This window comes from Capsicum annuum, chromosome 2 (assembly GCF_002878395.1).
Source record: "Capsicum annuum cultivar UCD-10X-F1 chromosome 2, UCD10Xv1.1, whole genome shotgun sequence".
Classification (NCBI taxonomy): Eukaryota; Viridiplantae; Streptophyta; class Magnoliopsida; order Solanales; family Solanaceae; genus Capsicum; species Capsicum annuum.
Genome location: NC_061112.1, coordinates 4,014,105 through 4,034,009, shown reverse-complemented (window position 1 = coordinate 4,034,009; position 19,905 = coordinate 4,014,105). Strand labels below are relative to the sequence as shown.

The 19,905-nt window shown below is 37.9% G+C and overlaps 1 protein-coding gene across 3 annotated transcripts in view; it reads left to right on the top strand.

The window, feature by feature from the left end:
• The first annotated feature begins 1,826 nt into the window (after window positions 1-1,826).
• LOC107853230 (cationic amino acid transporter 4, vacuolar) overlaps window positions 1,827-19,905 on the top strand; it is a 60,720-nt gene continuing 42,641 nt past the window's right edge. For 2 of the 3 annotated variants that reach the window (XM_016698229.2, XM_016698226.2), the window contains exons 1-3: window positions 1,832-2,220; window positions 19,167-19,368; window positions 19,577-19,661. In XM_016698229.2, the coding sequence (XP_016553715.2) occupies window positions 2,097-2,220; window positions 19,167-19,368; window positions 19,577-19,661 (411 nt within the window). In that variant the 5' untranslated portion in view covers window positions 1,832-2,096. Of the gene's footprint in view, window positions 2,221-19,166; window positions 19,369-19,576; window positions 19,662-19,905 lie in introns of all 3 variants that reach the window. The other variant, XM_016698227.2, reaches the window with a different exon arrangement.

Sequence of the window (19,905 nt, the reverse complement as noted above, 5' to 3'; positions counted from 1 at the left end):
CTTTTGTTTTTATAAACACAAACAATAAAAATCAAACTTCAAAAATATGCAACAAACAATAAAATATCATAATTCACTTCGAAAAGAGAAGAGAAAAGAAGAAATACCAGAAATTAGGATTTTATTCAGACCGCATTTCAAATTAGTGCAACAAATATTGAAATTGTTAACCAATATTATAAGAGAAGTTGGCTCAAGTTCCTCGTTTTCTTCAAAACTAAAAAGGCCATAAATTTTTACCTGTGAAAGAAGAAAACGACCGATGAAGAATTCGAAGCTGTTGTGGCCGGAGAGCAAGGCTGTCACGTCGATTAAAGTCGAAAAGAACTAAAATCCCAACTATTTGTAGTCAGATGTTGAAGTCGCCGAGGATTGAAATAAGAAATTTGGAGAACAGTTAGTTGGGAGAGAGTTGAGAGAAGTTGTCGAGAGAGGGATGAGAGACAGGTTGATTGAATTGAAGAAGGGAACTTGAAGCCCAACTATTTATCGTCGGGGGTTGAAGGGAGAAATTTTGCAGAACTGTTGGTTAGGAAAGAGTTGAGAGAAGCTGTCGAGAGAGAGGAGAGAATGGTTGATTTGGATTGAAAAGGGTGTGGGTTGGGTTGATTTGTATTTTTGAAAAGATTAGAAAGTTTTGAAAATTTAATCAAGTCCATAATTAACTTGATCAAGTTTCCTAATAATGTTTGACCCTATCTGTTGGTCAATGTCACCAATCCTTCATTCAAGACTTAAAAGACACCTATTCTTCAATTTTCTCCCCAAACTCCAACCCCAACCCCAAACCATTTTCTTTTTCATCACCCCCACCCCAACCAACACAGTTTCTTCATCACCCCACCTCCAAATTCTAACCCCATCCCTAAAAACATAATTCATCCTCCACTTTCATCGAATCAATGCCAATTTCACAATAAACAAAATCAAATTGTATTTGATGTTTAAACGGGCAAAATCAAATTTTATAGAAAAAAATATATAAATTTTGTAGCAAGGGTATTTTTTGGTGAATTCTCGCTGGAAAAGTCGAATTCATCGTCGACTTCCTTCTTTCTGTCTGTTAATTATTAATCCATCCAAAAATGGAGCTTGATACCATATTAATTTTTTTTAAAAAAAAATTATAGCTGAAAAACAAATATAAAAAGTACGAAAATGTGTTGGTCATTACCATTTAAAACACAGAGGTCAACAGTCGAGTGACTATTTTTTGAAACAATAATGACCATTATAACCGAGATTCTTTTTTTTTAAGAAAAAACGATGAGTTACGGATGAACAACATTGTTATAAGAAATTAATTGTTATGGTAATTTTGTTGGTGAGATAAAGTTTATGGTGGTAAATATGGTGTAATGGAGGTTTTGGACATTGACAACAATGGAGGTTTTAAACATTGAAGAAAAGGGGAAATTTTTTTTTTTTAAAAATAAAAATTTATGAAAATAATAAATTTATTATTTTTTCGGATTATGCTGACGTGGCGCTGATGTGGTGCTGATGTGACAGCGCGTGTAAAACACCATACCACGTGCAAATGGTGTAATGCTTGACAAAGTGTAAAAAGTATCATTTTTTTTTATAGTTAAGATGTGTAATAGTCACTTATATAATTTAGATATGGATTCAATTTTTCGATTATAGTTAAGGATGGAAACGATACCTTTTCCCGCTTACTAAATAATGAAATTAAATCATATCATACCATACATTATAAGAAACAATAACAAATTCTTAATAACCATACCATACTGTAGCATGAAAAACCACAATCCAAACGATGTGTCAATATTTTTGATTTAACAAAATCACGAAAGGCGATTGCGTTACTATTACCTCTAGAAAAAAATGTTAGTATAAAGGAAATTAAGTACTACATGATTAGTTTGGGAAGATAATCCTCATCAACTGTACTTTATTGACGACAAAACTACAGACGAAAAGATAAAGAAAATAATTAAGAGAAGATCAAGGGTGGGCCTAGAAGAGTGGAGCTGGGACTTGGCGAACCTCCGAATCCGTCAACGAAATCTTCCAATTTTCCCGAAGTAATAAAAACTGCTTGCCAAAGGCAAAGACTTGAGATCGTTGAGATGATGGAGAATGGCGGTGCATTTGGATGTTTGTTTAGGAGAAAGCCAGTTGATGCTGCAAGGCAAAAACCTGCAACTCAACAATTGGCCAGAAAACTCTCCCTTTTCGACCTTACTGCCATTGGTACGCATATTTTCATTCTGCTAAATTTAAACTTTGTTGATGTCCCTTTTGCCATTGCTCATAGAGAATCGGAGCAAGTAACTAAACATTATAGCACCATGTCACGGGTTCAACCCGTGGAAAAAGCAGCTTGAAGAAATGCAAGGTGCTGCAAGGTAAGGGTCTATATGATAAACCTGCGCTGCCTTCCCAGACCCGCGCATGGCATGAGCTTTATTGCACCGGTTGCATTTGTTTTAAAGAAGAATAAATTGATGAAAAACACAATGTAAAGTCTACCGAAAACCACCTCTCTTCCTCCAAGGCAGTGGTAAGGTCTGTGTATGCTTACCCTCCCAGACCCCACCTGGTGGGATTACACTAAGTATGTTGTTGTTGTTGATAAAAAACACAATATAAGATAGTAACATTTGAAGAGCCTTTTTTTTTTTACAATCCTTGCAATCGAATCAAATTGGGCAGAGTTCCAAGGGATTGAGGGAAAGAACAATCCGTCATCAAATTCTTTCAAGGACGAAAAGAGAAGAAGTTGAAATGCAGGGATGGGATAAACAAGGATATCCCATTTGATGGGATAAACAAGGATATCCCATGGGATGAGATAGACAAGGATATTTCATGGGTTGGGATATCCCCTGGGCTTAGCTACCCCACCTTCTATCCCATGGGATAAATGCAGGATTATTTTACCCTACATTTGGTTTGTGGGATAAGGGATCACAATCCCATGGAACGTACTATAATGGTGGGATTGCTTCTAAGGGATAGCTAATCCCATCATTTTAGTACATTCCATGGGATTGTTATCCCAAATCTCACCAATCAAACGTGGGGTCAAATAATTCTGCATTTTCTCATGGAATTGCTATCCCATCCCGCATACCAAACAAGAGAATTAATAGAATAGGGTAAAATAATTGTGCAACTAAAATTGGCAACTGCTCAAAGCATTACTACTTTCCAGCTGCTTCCTTTTTCCAAATTTTGGTTATGACGTTACCAAGAAAAATAAGCGTGAACTAGCTTGAGGTAAATGGATTTAAGAAAATGAAAAATTTCAGCAACAAACTTAAAGGGAAAAGCTACTGCAGAAAATGTAAATGAAGCTGTACTTCTACTGATAAAGAAAAGAAATACCTTTACCGACTACTATTCTCTTTTCCGATGAGAGAATCAGTGGAGAAATTGTGTTTTTGTGATTGACGAAAATCTTAATTTACGTTCATCAATATGGAAAACAAAGTTTAATTTACGGCAGGAGACAAGTCCACAGAGAATCAGTCAGCAACAGAAATATGGTTTGAATGGGTGGGATATGGGATAAGTCTGATAAGAAGAATGTTGATGAGCAGGAAAGCTTTGCTGTGGATATGCATCTTCCTTCATGAAACATCGAAAGAAGGCCGAGCATGTTTAATAGGTGGAAGACAAGGGACCATTTTTCCACTTATTTTTGTTCTTAGAATTACAGCAGTCTTGGGAGATTTATCTGCATTGTGAAAGTACATGAGAAAAGAGGCCGGAGGTTACATCTCAATGTGGGATGGGGAGATAGTGACATTAAACTAGAAAGATTAATACATACTTCATAGAAGTTGACCAAATATACAAGAGCTACAACTCAACAACAACAACAACAACAAACCCAGTGTATTCCCACTTACGTGGGGTCTGGGGGGGGTAAGATGTACGCAGTCCATACCTCTACCTCTGCTGAGGTAGAAAGGCTGTTTCCGAAAGACCCCCGGCTCAAGTAACGAGATATCGCACAAACACATAGTACAGCACAGAAGCAGATGACATAACATAGATACGGCACCCATAAGGAATATAAAACAGAGTAAAGCATGAATGCAGGAATATAAAGCAGAGGACAGCACAACTCAATATACTTTTTTCTCAAACAGTTCAGGTGAGCTAATTGACACCAACAAATGGAAATATCAAAGACAATTCACTTGGTGGGAAGCCCTACTAGAATTTCTGTTACTAACTCTATCATCCTTTGAACATGTGATTATTGATAAACTTTCGAACAAACTTGTGGAGATCACCTTAAGAACTGAATCAGCAAGTCAGTGAGCAGTAAATGGAATAACACAATCACCATTTTAGAATTTCTTGGTTTCCACTTTCTGTTTGAATTTCCATTTTCCAACCAAAAGGATCGTGGAGGAAGTTATGCAACGCTTTAGATGTGAAAAAAATGCAACCTTGAAGGTTAGTTAGTGGACTGCAATGTTGGTAGTTGTTCATGTGGACACAAGGTTCGAATGGGTTTGGGTAAGAATCATCAGCTTGCCTTTACACCCATGGTTGTCTTAAACCACGAAAGAAATATGAGATAAATGTGGAGGATGGTTGGAGACGGAGGAAGGGGCGACACATAAAACCAATACAAGACGGACCTGTATATTCAATTCTGTAAGTGGTTGAAGACTTGAAGTAGAAAATGAAGGCCTGATTTTCTTCTCTGCCAGTGGGTGTGAAGCTCCGATCACTGTAAAGAGGCCTTCTGTGAGCTATTAGGAGGTGGACTCTCTAATTCTTACGGGAGCTAGCTTTTGTAATTAAGGGCACAAAGCACGTGGGTTCATAACTGGAGATTTTACAACAACATACCAGTATATTCCTACGAAGTGGCATAAATGGAGATTTTAAAATTCTAAAAGAGGACCACAGGGGATACAAGTGGAGTGAAGCTATTCAATACTTCTAGGCCAATTTACGGCCAAAATACCTGCAGAAATGCTCATCTGTTTTTAAATAGACCAATCTTATTAGATAATCAAGTTAGACCGATTGAGAGGCGACAAACTTCCACTTTTGTGTCGAAATAAAAGCTAACTTATATTCAAAGTGGGCTGAAAACTTTCTAGTACTAGCTTTGTCTTCATTGGAAAAAGCCGACACCCACGAGGATCAAATCCAGGTGCCAAATTAGTTACACCCAATCAATCATAACGAGGATCATGAAGTGATGAATTGTGAATGGAGACAAAGACATGGTGATGGTAACCTCACTAGTTATGTCTTCGCTAAGAGATAATCAGTTGATGATGCTGAATAGTTCTCAACAACGGGAGGTGGAAGATGTCATCTCTTTGGAGAGCCATCATAGCAGAGGAGGAAGCCCATCTTTGAGCTTATAGTGTTCTGAATCTGAGCAAACAGTATAGGGTGGATATCCAAGGGTGCAAATGGGAAGCTTTAACTCTATGTACGAAGATTGACAAAAGTTAGTGGTTAGTCAAGCATTTCTCCCTTATTGTGAGAAATATATGAGAAAATTATTATTGAATTGTGTATATACATAATTACATTGAGACCCTATTTATAGACACTACATTATAATCCTTTTCCAAGTAGGATTTTATATACTATTCATGTTCCTACTCATATTCTAATACTCCCCCTCATGCTGGTTCATCAAATTATATGTACCTTGCTTGATACAAATGTAATTAACGAGGACGGTGAGGACGGGCGAGGGACTTGGTGAAAATATCTCAGGTTGATCACTTGACTTCACAAATTTTGTAATAATATCTCCTGAGAGTATCTTTTTTCTGACAAAGTAATAATCAATCTCTATGTGCTTAGTCCTCTCATGAACACTGGATTTGATGCAATATGAAGGGTTGCTTGATTATCACACATAAGTTCCATCTTACAGGTATCTCCAAATTTTAGTTCTCTCAGCAATTATCTGATCCAAACTAGCTCACAAGTTGCTGCAACCATTGCTCGATATTCTACTTCCTCGCTAGATCAAGCAAGCACACTTCGTTTCTTACTCTTTCAGGACACCAAATTACCTCCTATTAAAACACAATATCCAGATGTAGAACGTCTATCAGAGATGATCCTACTCGACCAATGATATGCTCATGGCCTCAATTCTCAAAGAGTAGTCTTTTACTTGGAGCTGACTTTATATATTGCAGAATACAAACAACTGCATCCTAATGACTATCAGAGGGGGAAGCCACACTGACTTACGACACTTACATGAAAAGATATGTCAGGTCTAGTTACCGTGAGATAATTCAACTTTCGACCAACCTCCTATACCTTCCTGGATCACTGAGTGGTTCCCCGTCCCGGTGGAAATTTAGCATTCAGATTCATAAGAGTGTTAATGGGTCTACATTCTATCATTACTGTCTCCTCAAGAATGTCTAAAGCATACTTGCTTTGAGAAATAACAAAATCTGATCTGGACTGAGCAACCTCAATAGCTAGAAAATATTTCACTCTGTCGAGAGTCTTTATTCTGGAAATGTTGAAAAAGATGTTACTTCAAATTAGTGATAACATCTTGATCATTGTCGGTGATAACGATATCGTCTAACATAAGCCACCAAATAGTTCACAGATTTGGTTCAGAATGCCGCTAAAACACTGAGTGATCAGCTCCACTACGAATCATGCCAAACTTCTGAATTACTGTGCTAAACTTCCCAAATCAGGCTCGAGATAACTGTTTTAATCCATAGAATGACCTGCGCAATGACATCCAAGGCTACTAGACTCTCGCGAGCAACAAAACCAGGTGCTGCTCCATATAGATTTCTTCCTCAAGATTACCGTGCAGAAAAAACATTCTTAATGTCCAACTGATAAAAAGACCAATGACGAACGATAACCATAAATAGAAAAAACGGACAAATGCTATTTTAGCCATGGGAAAGAATGTGTTACTATAATCAAACCCAAATATCCACTTATATCCTTTGGCAACAACGCGAGCCTTGAGCTGATCAACTTGACCGTCCAGACCAGCTTTGACTACATAATCCAATGGCAACCAACAATAAATTTACCTGGAAGGGAAACAAGCTTCGAAGTACAACTTATATGTAAAGCAAAGCTTTCATCAATGATAGCAGTCTGCTTTCATCCTGAATGAGAAAGTGCTTCACCTATAATCTTAGGGATGGGAACAGAGGACAAAAATGATACAAAAGCATAGTAGGGTGATAATGGACGATGATAACTCAAGAAAGTATAATGTGGGTTAGCATTACGAGTGGAACATATACCCTTTTGAAGTGCAATTGATTGGCTAGGAGGAGGCAAGTCTGTGGTAAAAGCAGCTTCCGGCGCATGACATGAATCATTTGAGACTAATGTTGGACGCATATAACGATGATAAGTCAGAAGTGGTGGCACTGCAGCTGGAGATGTAGAAGTAACCGTCGATTTCTCAAAGGTTGGTGCGGGTAAGACTGGAGGTATGGGTAAGACCTCAAAGATATCTAGATGATCAAAAGATGTATAGTAAGATTGAGATTCAAAGTGTGACATCGGCGGACATAAGGTAGTGACGAAGATCAAGTGAATATTCATTTAACGATACCTTTTTTGAACTCGAGAGTAACCAAGGAAGACACATTGGAGAGCACGAGGGGCTGATTTATCTTTTCCTAGGGCTAAGTTTTGAACAAAACATGTGCTCCCAACGACACGAGGGGGGATAAAGTAGACATGCGACTAAGAAAACAGTATGGAATGGGGGTTCTGATTCTGAATAGAAGATGATGACATTCTATTAATTAGATAGCAAGATGCGAGGACTGCATTGACCCAAATGCACAATGGAACATGAGATTCAATGAGAAGAGTACGAGCAGTCTCAATGAGATACCTATTCTTCCTTTCTGCTATACCTTTCTGCTGAGGGATGTACGAATAGGATATCCGGTGAGTAATTCCTTAGTGAGTCATAAACTCCTGAAACTGGGAGAATAAGTATTTTAAGGCATTATCACTACGAAAAGTACGAATAGAAACACCAAATTGATTTTATATTTCCTTTTTTGAAACTAGTAACATATATTCTTCAGCATTAAGGGTATGGCCACCTCCAAAAGTGTGATTACATAGATAGCTAATTACTAAAGGCCTAGGAAGTCCACTCTCTGTATTTCATCTACTATACATTGCTCTTTACTCCATAAACATAGAGTGGAGATACTTTTTCTTTGATCTTTTGAATGGAGTTTGATCTTCCTTTGAAGAGTCTTTCATTCCTCTCTTTCCATATAGTCCACCATATGCAAGCTGGCACAGTTTTTCACCATTTCTTCTAGCTTTTGCTTCTTCCTCTTATGATCCAACCGCTCTATAAGTCAGCAGTGTGCTCTAACATTGTCCAGTTCTCCCGGGCAGAGTGACGAACAAAGACCAGATTTGAGAAGTTACCTTACAATGCGGGAAGAGATGACTGTTTGTTTTATTGGCCTCCATACATAGAGGGCATATGGATGCTAAATGAAACTTTTCTTCTAAAGTGCTTCATGAGTGAGGCATGCCTTTCTTACTATCAACCAGGTAAAACATTTCACCTTAGAGGGTGCCATGCTTTTCCAGGTTGCTTTCCATGGTCCTCTACAAAAGCGACCATCTGTATGGTGTTTCCATCCAATGTATCAGAATCATCGGTTGTCCCTATGAAGGTTCCTATTCTGCCAAGTAAGGCAACAACTCTTTCCACCTCCCAATCATTCAAAAGTCTTCTAAAAATTAGGTTTCATCCCTGAATTGTCCTGATGTCTTGTATTGTGATATTCTGGTTAGCGTTGATGTTGAAGAGACTAGGAAAAGCCTTTTGTCGTGTACCTTGCCCATCCTAATTGTCCTTCTAGAGAAGAATCTTACTACTATTACCCACTTGGTAAGTAATATCCCTCCCTACGTTGGTCCAAAGAAATCTGGGGGTTCTCCATAGCGTAACTCTTAGGTATCTCATCAGTGCACCACTGTCCATTTTGCCTATACTTTTGATGAATTACGTTCTTCCACAGAGCTGGTCTGTCTTCAAAATATCTCCACAACCATTTCTTTAGCGGACTATTATTCTAAAGCTTTAAGTTTCTAACCCCATACCTCCATGCTCCTTGCTCTACTGCATTATGTTCCATTTTACCAGGTTCAAGCCTTTGTGTTCCTTGTTTCCATGCCATAAAAAGTTTCTTCTCAATCTGTTAAATGTTTTGCGAACCTTGTCATGTATAGGAAAAGTGATATCATGTAAGTTGGTAAGGAGTCCATAACTGAATTGATTAGGACTAGCCTGCCTCCCAGGGATAGGTACTGTGACTTCCACAAGGCAAGCTTCCTTTTCGTCTTCTCAATGATGTTATCCCAAATCTCTAGTGCCTTGTGTTTTGCTCCAGTGGAAGTCTCAAAAACTTTTGAATATAGAAAATTACTCAAAACGATCTTTCATTTCGAACACCTAAGTACATCTTGAAAAATCATCAATGAAACTAAAAAAACAACAAAATCCTAAGGTTGGACTAATTTTACTAGGATCCCAAATATCAGAATGAATAAATGAGAAAATAAACTCTGAAGACTCTTAATACTAAGTGAAAATGTAGCACGGGTGTGTATCTCAAGTTGACACGACTCGTAATCTAATGTGGATAAACTTGACAAACCAGGCACCATCTTTGTAGTTTGGACAGACTCAGATGTCCCAAACGTTTGTGAATTAGGTCTGGAGAGTCTGTAACAAAGCATGCTGCGAAGGAATTTGAAGAGGTAAAATGGTAAAGGCCTTGTGATTCATGTCCTGTGCCAATCGCCTGTCCCGTATTGCGGTCTTGTATTAGAAAAAATCATCAAAATAGTTATACTACAATGAAGAGCACGTGTCAAATGACTAGTAGATGCAAGATTGAAAGGACAACAAGTGATGTAAAGAACAGAGTCTAGAGCGATGGAAGATAGGGGCTTGGCTTGTCTTTTTCCTTTTGGTTTTGTTTGGATCCCATTGGCTAAATTAATAACAGGAAGAGATTGTGAATAAACAATATCAGATAAAAGTGATTTGTTATCGAAAATATGATCAGAAGCACCTGAGTCCACGACCCATGATCCAAGGGTACTAAACTGTGAAACACAAGCAAAAGAATTACCACCAACAGAAGCATCATGCTGAGCATCCGAGGCTACTTTTGGAAACATTTGTTTATTTGCTTGATACTGGAGTAACTGATCATATTCTGTCTGTGCAATATGAGCATTATTGGATGGTCGATTAGGCTGAGATGTCTGCTTACTTGCTCGATTCCGAAGGAACTCATTGTATTCCTTTATAGCAATAGGATCATAATTGGGTGGTGGATCATGCAAAATATGACGTCCTAAGTGTTTCCAAGCTTATGACAGTGACTACACTTGGATCGAGATTTCTAGAACGACATCCTCCTTGCCGATTCTCCATAGGCTGGTATGTTCGTTTTTCTATGGTTTGAGATACGAGAACAAATGAGTCAATGGTGGGTGATGAAATTACTTTGTGATTTTGAGGCACGACAAGACGAAGTAGATGAGAAACTAACTTATCAATTGTAGGAATTGTTGGACTAACTAAAATTTGATCACGTACTAAATCATAGTCAATAGAAAGTTCAGCAAGTGTAAGAACTAGAAACATCTGTCTGTGCTATTCTTGTTTTTCCACATCCACAGTGACAGGCATCAATGTTTCAAATTCCTCCATGACTGCTTGTACCTATCCCAAGTAAGACATATCAGATTCTTGTTTCCTTAAGTTAGTCATTCGAGATATTATATCATAAAAACGAGATATGTCATTAGTGTATAAAGCACGAGCCTTTTCCCAAACTAAATAACATGTTTGAAATGGGCGAAACAAGGGCATCAACTTGGAATCAATAGATCGCCGTAAGAGACTACATAATTGAGCGCCAACCTTCTCCCATTATTCTTTGGCTTTGGCATTTTCTTCATTAGATTTTGCCTTTTCATCTATCACACTAGCCTTGATCTTTTAGTGATCTTAGTCACCTTGACCTTTGCAACACACCTCAACCGAGGAAGCCCAAGCTAAATAATTTGAACTTCCCATTAACGGTTTGGAAGTGATCATAGGACTTGAACTTCCTATTCCAGCATTTTTGGAGCAAAAAAATCATACTCAAAAGGTATCTTGTGAATTTTGACTTGAAAACACCAAGAAACAGAGATCCGAACGTCTGATATTGCTGGAGAACAAAAAATATTTGATGTCCACGGAACCTTAGAAATCATCGGAACCCTAATTTTGCCGATCGAAATCAGGAAAAAATTGCATGAATGTGGTCGTACCTGCATGATTTCGACAGAAGAAAAATTAAGAAAATAGATTGGAAAAGCTCTCACTTGCCTGCGCGTGAGACAGATGGAAAAAAAACTCATTGTCGTCGGTGCGTGTGGTTCTTGTCGGTGTTTGGTCGCCTGAGATTTCCGAGCCTCGTGGTAGTGTTGGTCTTCACACAACACTTACCAAATAGAAGATGACGCAAATTAGTCACCGAAAATTGACGCACATTGATTGAATTTTTTTTTCTGAAGTTTCTCACCAATGCTCTGATACCATGTGTGAGAAATATATGAGAAAATTATTATTGAATTGTGTATCTACATAATTACATTGAGATCCTATTTATAGACACTACAGTACAATCCTTTTTCAAGTAGAATTTTTTATACTATTCCCATTCCTACTCATACTTTAACACTTATGATAGATTGGGGTTCTAGTATGGAACATTTATCTGTTTCCTTACCAATATTATTTTTTTATGCTAGCATTATGTTGTCCTTCAATTTTGTTACTATGTTGTTTCATTTTAAAGGGTAAGAAAAGTTACAACTATACCATGTCGAATTTTGTGTTATATAGAAACTTATCCCCTTCCTATGTAGCTTTTCTTTCTCGATTATTTGGAATGGAGATATTGAGAAATGTGTAGGATGCTTTAGACGTTCCTGAGTAGAAGAAGGCAGTTCTATAGAAGATGAATGCTCTTGAGAGACATGAAACCTGGAAAATGGTGGAACTGCCACGTGGAAAGAAAATAATGGGCTACAAGTAGATATTCACCATCAAGTTTAAATAAGATGGGTTTGTAGAGAGGTATAAGGCACGTTTGGTAGCAAAAGGGTTCACTCAGACTTACGAGATTAACTATCTTGAGACATGTGCTCGAGTTGCCAAGTTGAATTCAATTAGGGTTCTTCTGACCATTGTTGCCAACCTTGATTGGCCTCTTCAACAACTTGATGTGAAGAATGTGTTTTTGAATGGGAAACTCGAAGCGGAAGTCTACATGGATCCTCCTCCGTGTTTTGAAGAAAGATATGGAACTAGAGTGTGCAAGCTAAAGAAATCTCTCTACAGGCTCAAACAATCTCCAAGAGCTTGGTTTGAGAGGTTTATTCAGTTTGTGAAAAAACAAGGGTATGCTCAAGGGCAAGCAGATCTAGGGTGGGCATAAAATATCGAAAATTGAATTATTGAACCGAACTGAAAAATTTGGTATTCGGTAATCCGGTATTTGGCATGGTATTTGGGAGTAAAATTTCAAAATTATGGTATTCGGGTTTGGATTAGGTACAAGATATTAATATCTTTTGGTATTCGGTATCTATTGAATATTGAATTATCAATTAAATTTTATATACACACACAGAGAGAGAAAGCCACACAAATATGTGGGGTTCTAAAGAACCATGAAGGTTGAATCATAAAGCTTAAATCATAGATCCGCTTACATTCATTACGCCAGCAATTTATATAACTTAAACTCTACCATTAATTACTAATTTCACAAACAAAAAAGGGAAAGCATTCTACTATATTATGCCTAAATATACCAAATTCAACATTTTTCTTTTTAATTTCCAACATACAGTATATAACTAATGGAGCAATAAACTGATTTAGTAATAATAGATATAAATCCTCCATTGTTACCAAAAGTAGCCTAATCCTACACTTTTGCTTTATACAATTTACAATCAACAAATTAACAATAGATTTATCATACTCGCCCATCCCATTTTATGTGGCATACTTTGATTCGGCACGGAGTTTAAGAAATAAGAAAAGACTTGGTAATGTTTACCAAATTGTCCTTTATTAAAAATGTACTACTACTATCTTTAATTAAGTGAGACCAATAAGGGCAAAAGTGGAATTGTGTCCTTAAATAGTTACGAAATGAGGAAAGATGACATTCTTTTTGGAACGAACCAAAAAGGAAATGACGACACATAAAAAGGACGGAGGAAGTATAATATAGGGAAATATCTAATTGACCCCCTTACTCTGCGCTAAAAGCAAAACCCTCCTTTCCTCTTTCCCAGCTTGTGTTTTACCTTTATGATCATAGTGAGTTTCACTTTAATACGGTATTACCAAATATCATACCGAGTTGATGTTTAATTTACGGATTACCGAATTACCGAATTGAATTTTAAAAGTATGGTATTTGGTTTCTACTTTCAATTATCAATTACCGAACCCGAACTCTGAAAATACCGAACCGAATACCAAACACCTACATCTAAGCAGATCATACATTGTTCTTTCAACATCCTCTTGAGGGAAAGACGACAATCCTGATAGCTATGTTGCGCGGACTCTTCGGTTTTGTCGCCGAACCCGTCTCGACGCCACACTGACAAGGGTGCGGGTGCTTCTTTGAGGTGAAATGAATCCGGATACTTTGACCAAAATGAAGAACACATTTGAGGAGAAAAATTGAGATTCGATTTCTACGCCTTACTTTTTCCAAAATAACATAACTCCTAATAGTACTGATTGAAAAAATAAAACTAATTGCAAAAGTAGCTAAAAAGAGTAAAGCAACATAAAAGCTAAACCTAGAATATCTTTAGAACTCTATTTTTATATTATTTTAATTTTTTTTTAGCTGAATCATTGCACCTGTATCCATACTCGGATTCGCACCCCCGAATCTTAAAGTTTAAATTTTGCTGAATCCGACTTTCGTATCCCCACTCATCTTGGATACCAACACCCGAGTCCGAGCAACTTAGTTTGATAGTGTATGTTGATGATATCATACTTACAACGGATGACTTGTCTGAAATGAAGAATTTGAAAAATCAGCTAGCCTTGGAGTTTGAGATCAAAGATTTGGGTCAACTAAAATATTTTCTTAGCATGGAAGTAGCGAGATCAAAAGAAGGCAATATGGTGTCACAAAGAAAGTATGTGTTGGATCTTCTAAAAGAGACAGGGATGATTGGTTGTTGTCCAACTGAACCACCAAATCATTGGTTGTCGTCCAACTGAAACACCTATTCATCTGAATATAAAATTCGGAAATAAAAAAGGAAATTCAGTTGACCAACGTTAATATCAGAAACTAGTAGGGAAGTTGATCTACTTGTCACACACTCGACCTAATATAGCTTTTATTGTAAGCTTAGTCAGTTAATTTATGCACTCTCCAAAAGAAGAGCACCAAGAAGCGGTCTACAGGATTCAAAGATATCTAAAAAATTCACCAAAATTCAGTAGGTAAAGGATTGGTTTTCAAAATGGGTCAACATAGGGGCATTGAAAGCTTTACATTTGGACAGGTTCCACTGCTGACAGAAGGTCTACGTCTGGATATTGTACATTTATATGGAGCAGCTTCAGCTTACTGAGGACATGACCCTAGATAGGAAGGCGTGGAGGTCTAAGATTAGGGTAGAAGGCTAGTGTTAGTGTGTGGGTTGTAGCTAGCAATCAGGAGAATTCTTGTGTAGTCGGATTTAGTAATCATAGGTCAGTGTACATAGGTGTCTTTGGGATGTGAGTGTATGTCACTACTAGGTGGGTGTCCTATTTTCTATTGCTTAGTTCCTATTTTTCTTATTCCGTGTTGCTCTTATTTCCCGTATTTCATATTCCTGTGATTTTATTCTATTATTTTCTATTCTTTATTTCGGTTATGTCATCCATCCCCTTATTTATTATCCTTATCTTGAGCCGGGGGTCTATCGGAAACAACCTCTCTACTTCTTCGGAGGTAGCAGTATGGACTGCGTACATCTTACCCTCCCCAGACCCCACGCTGTGGGAATGCACTAGGTTTGTTGTTGTTGTTGTTGTATATGGGGAAATCTTGTGACTTGGAAAAGTAAAAAGCAGAATGTCGTAGTCCGCAACAGTGCTGAAGCTGAATATCAATCTATGGCTCATGGGATCTTTGAAATGATTTGACTCAAGAGAATGATGGAAGAACTGAAAAACGCATTTACTCTACCAATAAAGTTGTACTGTGACAACTAGGCCGCCACAAAGTATTGTTCATAATCCAGTTCAACATGATAGAACAAAGCATGTTGAAATGGATAGACACCTCATAGAAGAGAAGATTGAAGAAAGAAGTGTATCCATGCCTTTCGTCCCAATAAATCAACAGATTGTAGATATTTTCACAAAAGACTGTTTAAAGCAAAATTTGAAATTCTTTTAAGCAAGTTAGGCATGACAAATATTTACATGCCAACTTGAGGGGGAGTGTTGATTCGTAAATATCTAACTACGATTGGGTCTGATTTTGTACGATCTAAATTGATCTGATAAAATCAGATCCGATATACTATTAGATCAAATAAAATCAATCCTTGATTCTCAAATCACCTAGAATCAAGGGATTTGATTGCTAGTTAGTTTGTTTTTCTTTTCTATATATTTGTACCTCTATAGATGAATAAAATAGTACATTTTTGGTATCAAAACTGATATAGTTAGACCAAGGTGCCATATCTTTACATGGTATCAGAGCCAGGTCCATCCCCATTTGGGCTCTCGGTCCACACACCAGTTGGGCCCTGGGGTGATTGAGGGGTGTTAGTGCAGGTAAAAGTCCCATATTATTTGGGGAATGAACCGATGGTCTGCGTATTTGGACTTGGGCAATCGTCCCTTCATGAGCTAGCTTTTGGGGTTGTGTTAGACCCAGGTACAGTATCTTAACAATATTAATCGCGAACAGTTAGTATCTCTAAGATATAAATTTAAAACTCTTGCTTAACGAGACTATGGAGCATCTAAGAGAATTACAAAAGACACGGGTATGAAACCTTGAAAGAAAAGACACAACAATAACAACAACAAAAAAAAATCCAGTATATTCCCACATAGTGAGGGCTAGAGAGGGTAAAATGTATGCAGTCCATCCCACTACCTCCGAAGAAGTAGAAATTGTTTCCGATAGACCCCCGGCTCAGGCAAAAAGACAGTAAACAAAGTTGTAATAAAATATGAAATAAGATGAAATAACAGAAATAAGACACCCACAAAGTAGTACTATACACTATCAAACCAAAAGCACACCTCACCCAAACCCTCCTAACTAGAAGCTCCAACCTATGTACAAATCCCTACGACCACTAGCCAGGCTATACCAAAACACTCCTATCTACTGGCTACAACTCACCTACCCGCACTAACCGTCTATCCTGATTCGCGTCCTCCATACCTTCCTATCTTGGGTCATGTTCTCAATAAGCTGTAACTGCTCCATGTCACGTCTAATCACTTGAGAGGCACTGACGCCCCAGTTCGTAACTGCTCCATGTCACGTCTAATCACTTCCTTCCAATATTTCTTCAGCCTACTTCTACCCCCTCTTGAAACTATACAAAACTAACCTCACACTTACGAACTGGGGCGTCAGTGCCTCTCCTCATCACATGCCCAAGCCATCTCAACCTCCCTTTCCTCATCTTGTCCTCCACCGAAGCCACTCCCACCTTCTCCCGAATAATCTCATTTCTACCCCAAAAAAAAAACTCTTGCCACTCTAGTGAACTCGTCAACTATTAGCTTCATCCTCAACAATAGTATCTGCATGGACATACAGATAAGGAGTGAGTTATACGTAAATATAACACAGTAAGATCCTAAAGCCGCCCCTTTGAGTACCCTTGGAGCAAGTGTAAGACAATGCAAGCAAATGAGCACAAAATAATATGCACGTGAATTATATCCTAATGTAATACTCAATAAGTCCAAAGAAATGTTCAATAGGCACATTACATATCCCAACACAATCTACACTCAGGACTTATCATAAACGGAAGTGAAGGAAATTAACACAACATCCTGGTGGAAGAGAAGGTTCTTTGTCAACAGATTGTATAAGTGGGGTGTATCTGTAAATGGATGAAGGAAAATGGGGCCATGGAGTGTTGTGTGGAAGAGTGTGGCTCCTACTAAAGTGAAGTGTTCTGTCTGGTTGGTAGCTAGAAGAGCCTGCTTGACTCATGAAGCATTACAGAAAAGGGGTATAAACATAGCTTATAGATGCTTACTCTGCAAAGAGGCACTGGAAACCAACAAACACTTATTTTACATTGCAAAGTAACAACACAAGTACGGGCTTTGTTCTTCAATTTAGCTAGCCTAAACTGGTGTATGCCAGAACACACAGCAGACTCATTGAGTTGTTGGATCAGAAGGGGGGGAAGAAAGTGTCAAAAGAAGTGGTGGAGGACGGTACCTACTTGTATATGGTGGAATATTTGGAAGGAGAGGATTTTTGAAGGAAAAGAATGCTCAATACAGAAGATTAAATGGGCGGTAACTACTTCCTTAGGTTTTTGATGTAAAGAACAAATTATAGAAGAGGAAATCCAATTAGTGGATTTCATAGTTTCTTTGCAAGTATTTCTGTTTTTTTTTTCCTTCTCTGTAATTACTTTTGGAGGTGGCCAGCATAGCCCTGAATGCTGAGGAATACAAGTTACTAGTTTCAAAAAAAAGAAAAAAAGAAAAGGAAATTAACACAACACCCTGACAGTCCACAACAACATTTATAATGCCCCATACTACGGCAATATGTATAGGCCCCTAACATGTTATGGCAATGAACGCCTGATACCAACGCCCATGGCAAGATCACGCCACACCAAATTTCACTTATTAAATACTTTTACTGTTTTTCAAAATATAATACATTTGTGGCTTGTCAAAGACCACTAATTCTGTCAAGCAGACGCATCAGTGACCACTACTTCTGTCAAGCAAACGCTTGTCTTATGCATCAGGTGGACAAAACACTTTCCTAAAGCAGGTTTTGAAAAGTCTGCAAGCCGTCTTTCATGTTTTGCGGTATTTGAAGTCTGATCTAGGGAAAGATCTACTCTTTTCCCAACATATTCACCTTCAAATAGAAGCCCTCACTGACATGGATATGGTTGGATCTCTAGATGACAGAAGATCTTTATCCGGTTACTGTACACTCATAGGAGGTAACCTGGTCTCCTGGAGAAGCAAGAAGTAAAGTGTAGTTGCTAGATCAAGCGCAGAAGTTGAATATAGAGCTATGACCTAGGGTGTTTGTGAACTTTTGTGGTTACAAAAGCTACTAGAGGGATTGATATTGTTTGAAATAGGAAACCTTTCCTTGTATTGTGACAATGAGGCTGCAATCTGTATAGCTCATTATCCAGAGAACATAACATGTTGAAATTGATCAACAGCTCATCAAAGAAAGAGTTACAAGTGGTATCTTGAGTTTGTTTCATGTGTCGTCAAAAAAGCAACTAGATGGTGTGCTGACCAAAGGCCTTGACAAATGGACTTTCTATACACTAGTTTGCAAGTTGGGCATGTGTGACTTCCTTGCACCAACTTGTGGGGTGGTGTTGATTGATTGATTTCTTAGCTGAACTATAGGAGTAAATTGATATAGTTGATATTTTATTGATTGTATGTGATTATGTAATATTTCTTTTATTATTTAGTTGTAGGACTTACTGTATAAGTACCCATTGTTGTGCGATGTAAATTCATCAAGAAATACAAAGAAGCTTCTCTTCTTCTGGAAATTTTCCGTTTCAGTTTGTGGATCTTCTGTCTGACACCTTTAACTTTCGCTGAAATGATCGAGTGGTCTAGTAAATTTCAAGTGCGTTTTTGACAATGTATTTACTAATTGCTTGCTTTTCATTATTCCCGGGGTAGACTGCATGACCTTTTGCTTTTCAAGTAAAACTAGACAGACAATACTTAATTCTGATATCTTTCCTTACTTTTTCTTGATATAATCTCATGTGGACAGTGACAGTTGATTTTCAAGCATCACTGATATTTGATTTGTTAACCGTACTTCTGTCAGGCGTTGGAGCAACCATAGGTGCTGGAGTCTATATTCTTGTTGGGACAGTTGCCAGAGAGCACACTGGACCTTCTCTCACGATTTCCTTCTTTATTGGTGGAATTGCGGCTGCTCTTTCTGCATTTTGTTACGCAGAGCTTGCGTGTCGCTGCCCATCTGCTGGAAGTGCATACCATTACTCATATGTCTGCATTGGAGAAGGGTAAAGAGGACATTCCTTATCATGTCAAATCTATCCATATTGTTTCTCAACATTTTGATTGGTGTAAATGTTTTAAAATGAAAATCATTGCTAAGCCAATTTATTCAGAGTCTGTTGTATAGTCAATCCTGAAAATCAATTTCCATGGTTTCTCTGCATAATGGGATATCATCAGTCTGTAACCACTAGAAAATGTTACTCTACTCAGGGTCGCATGGCTAATTGGTTGGGCTTTGATACTCGAATACACTCTTGGTGGTGCAGCTGTTGCTCGTGGCGTAACCCCCAATTTGGTGGGGTGGAATGTCTTTATTTATTTATTTTTACTTTTTGTATAAACTGGGTCTTTCTGCTTTCACTCTTTTGATTAGAAACTACTTCTTCAACAAGCCTCCTCAAATACAGGCTTGATTCTTCTTTCATGGGTCAAACACATGAAAATTCTATGATAATGGTTGGTGGTGAAATTCGAACCCAGCACCTCTGTTTGCTCTGGTACTATGTTGAGTTGTGTGATCAGCTCTTTTGAAAGTTTAA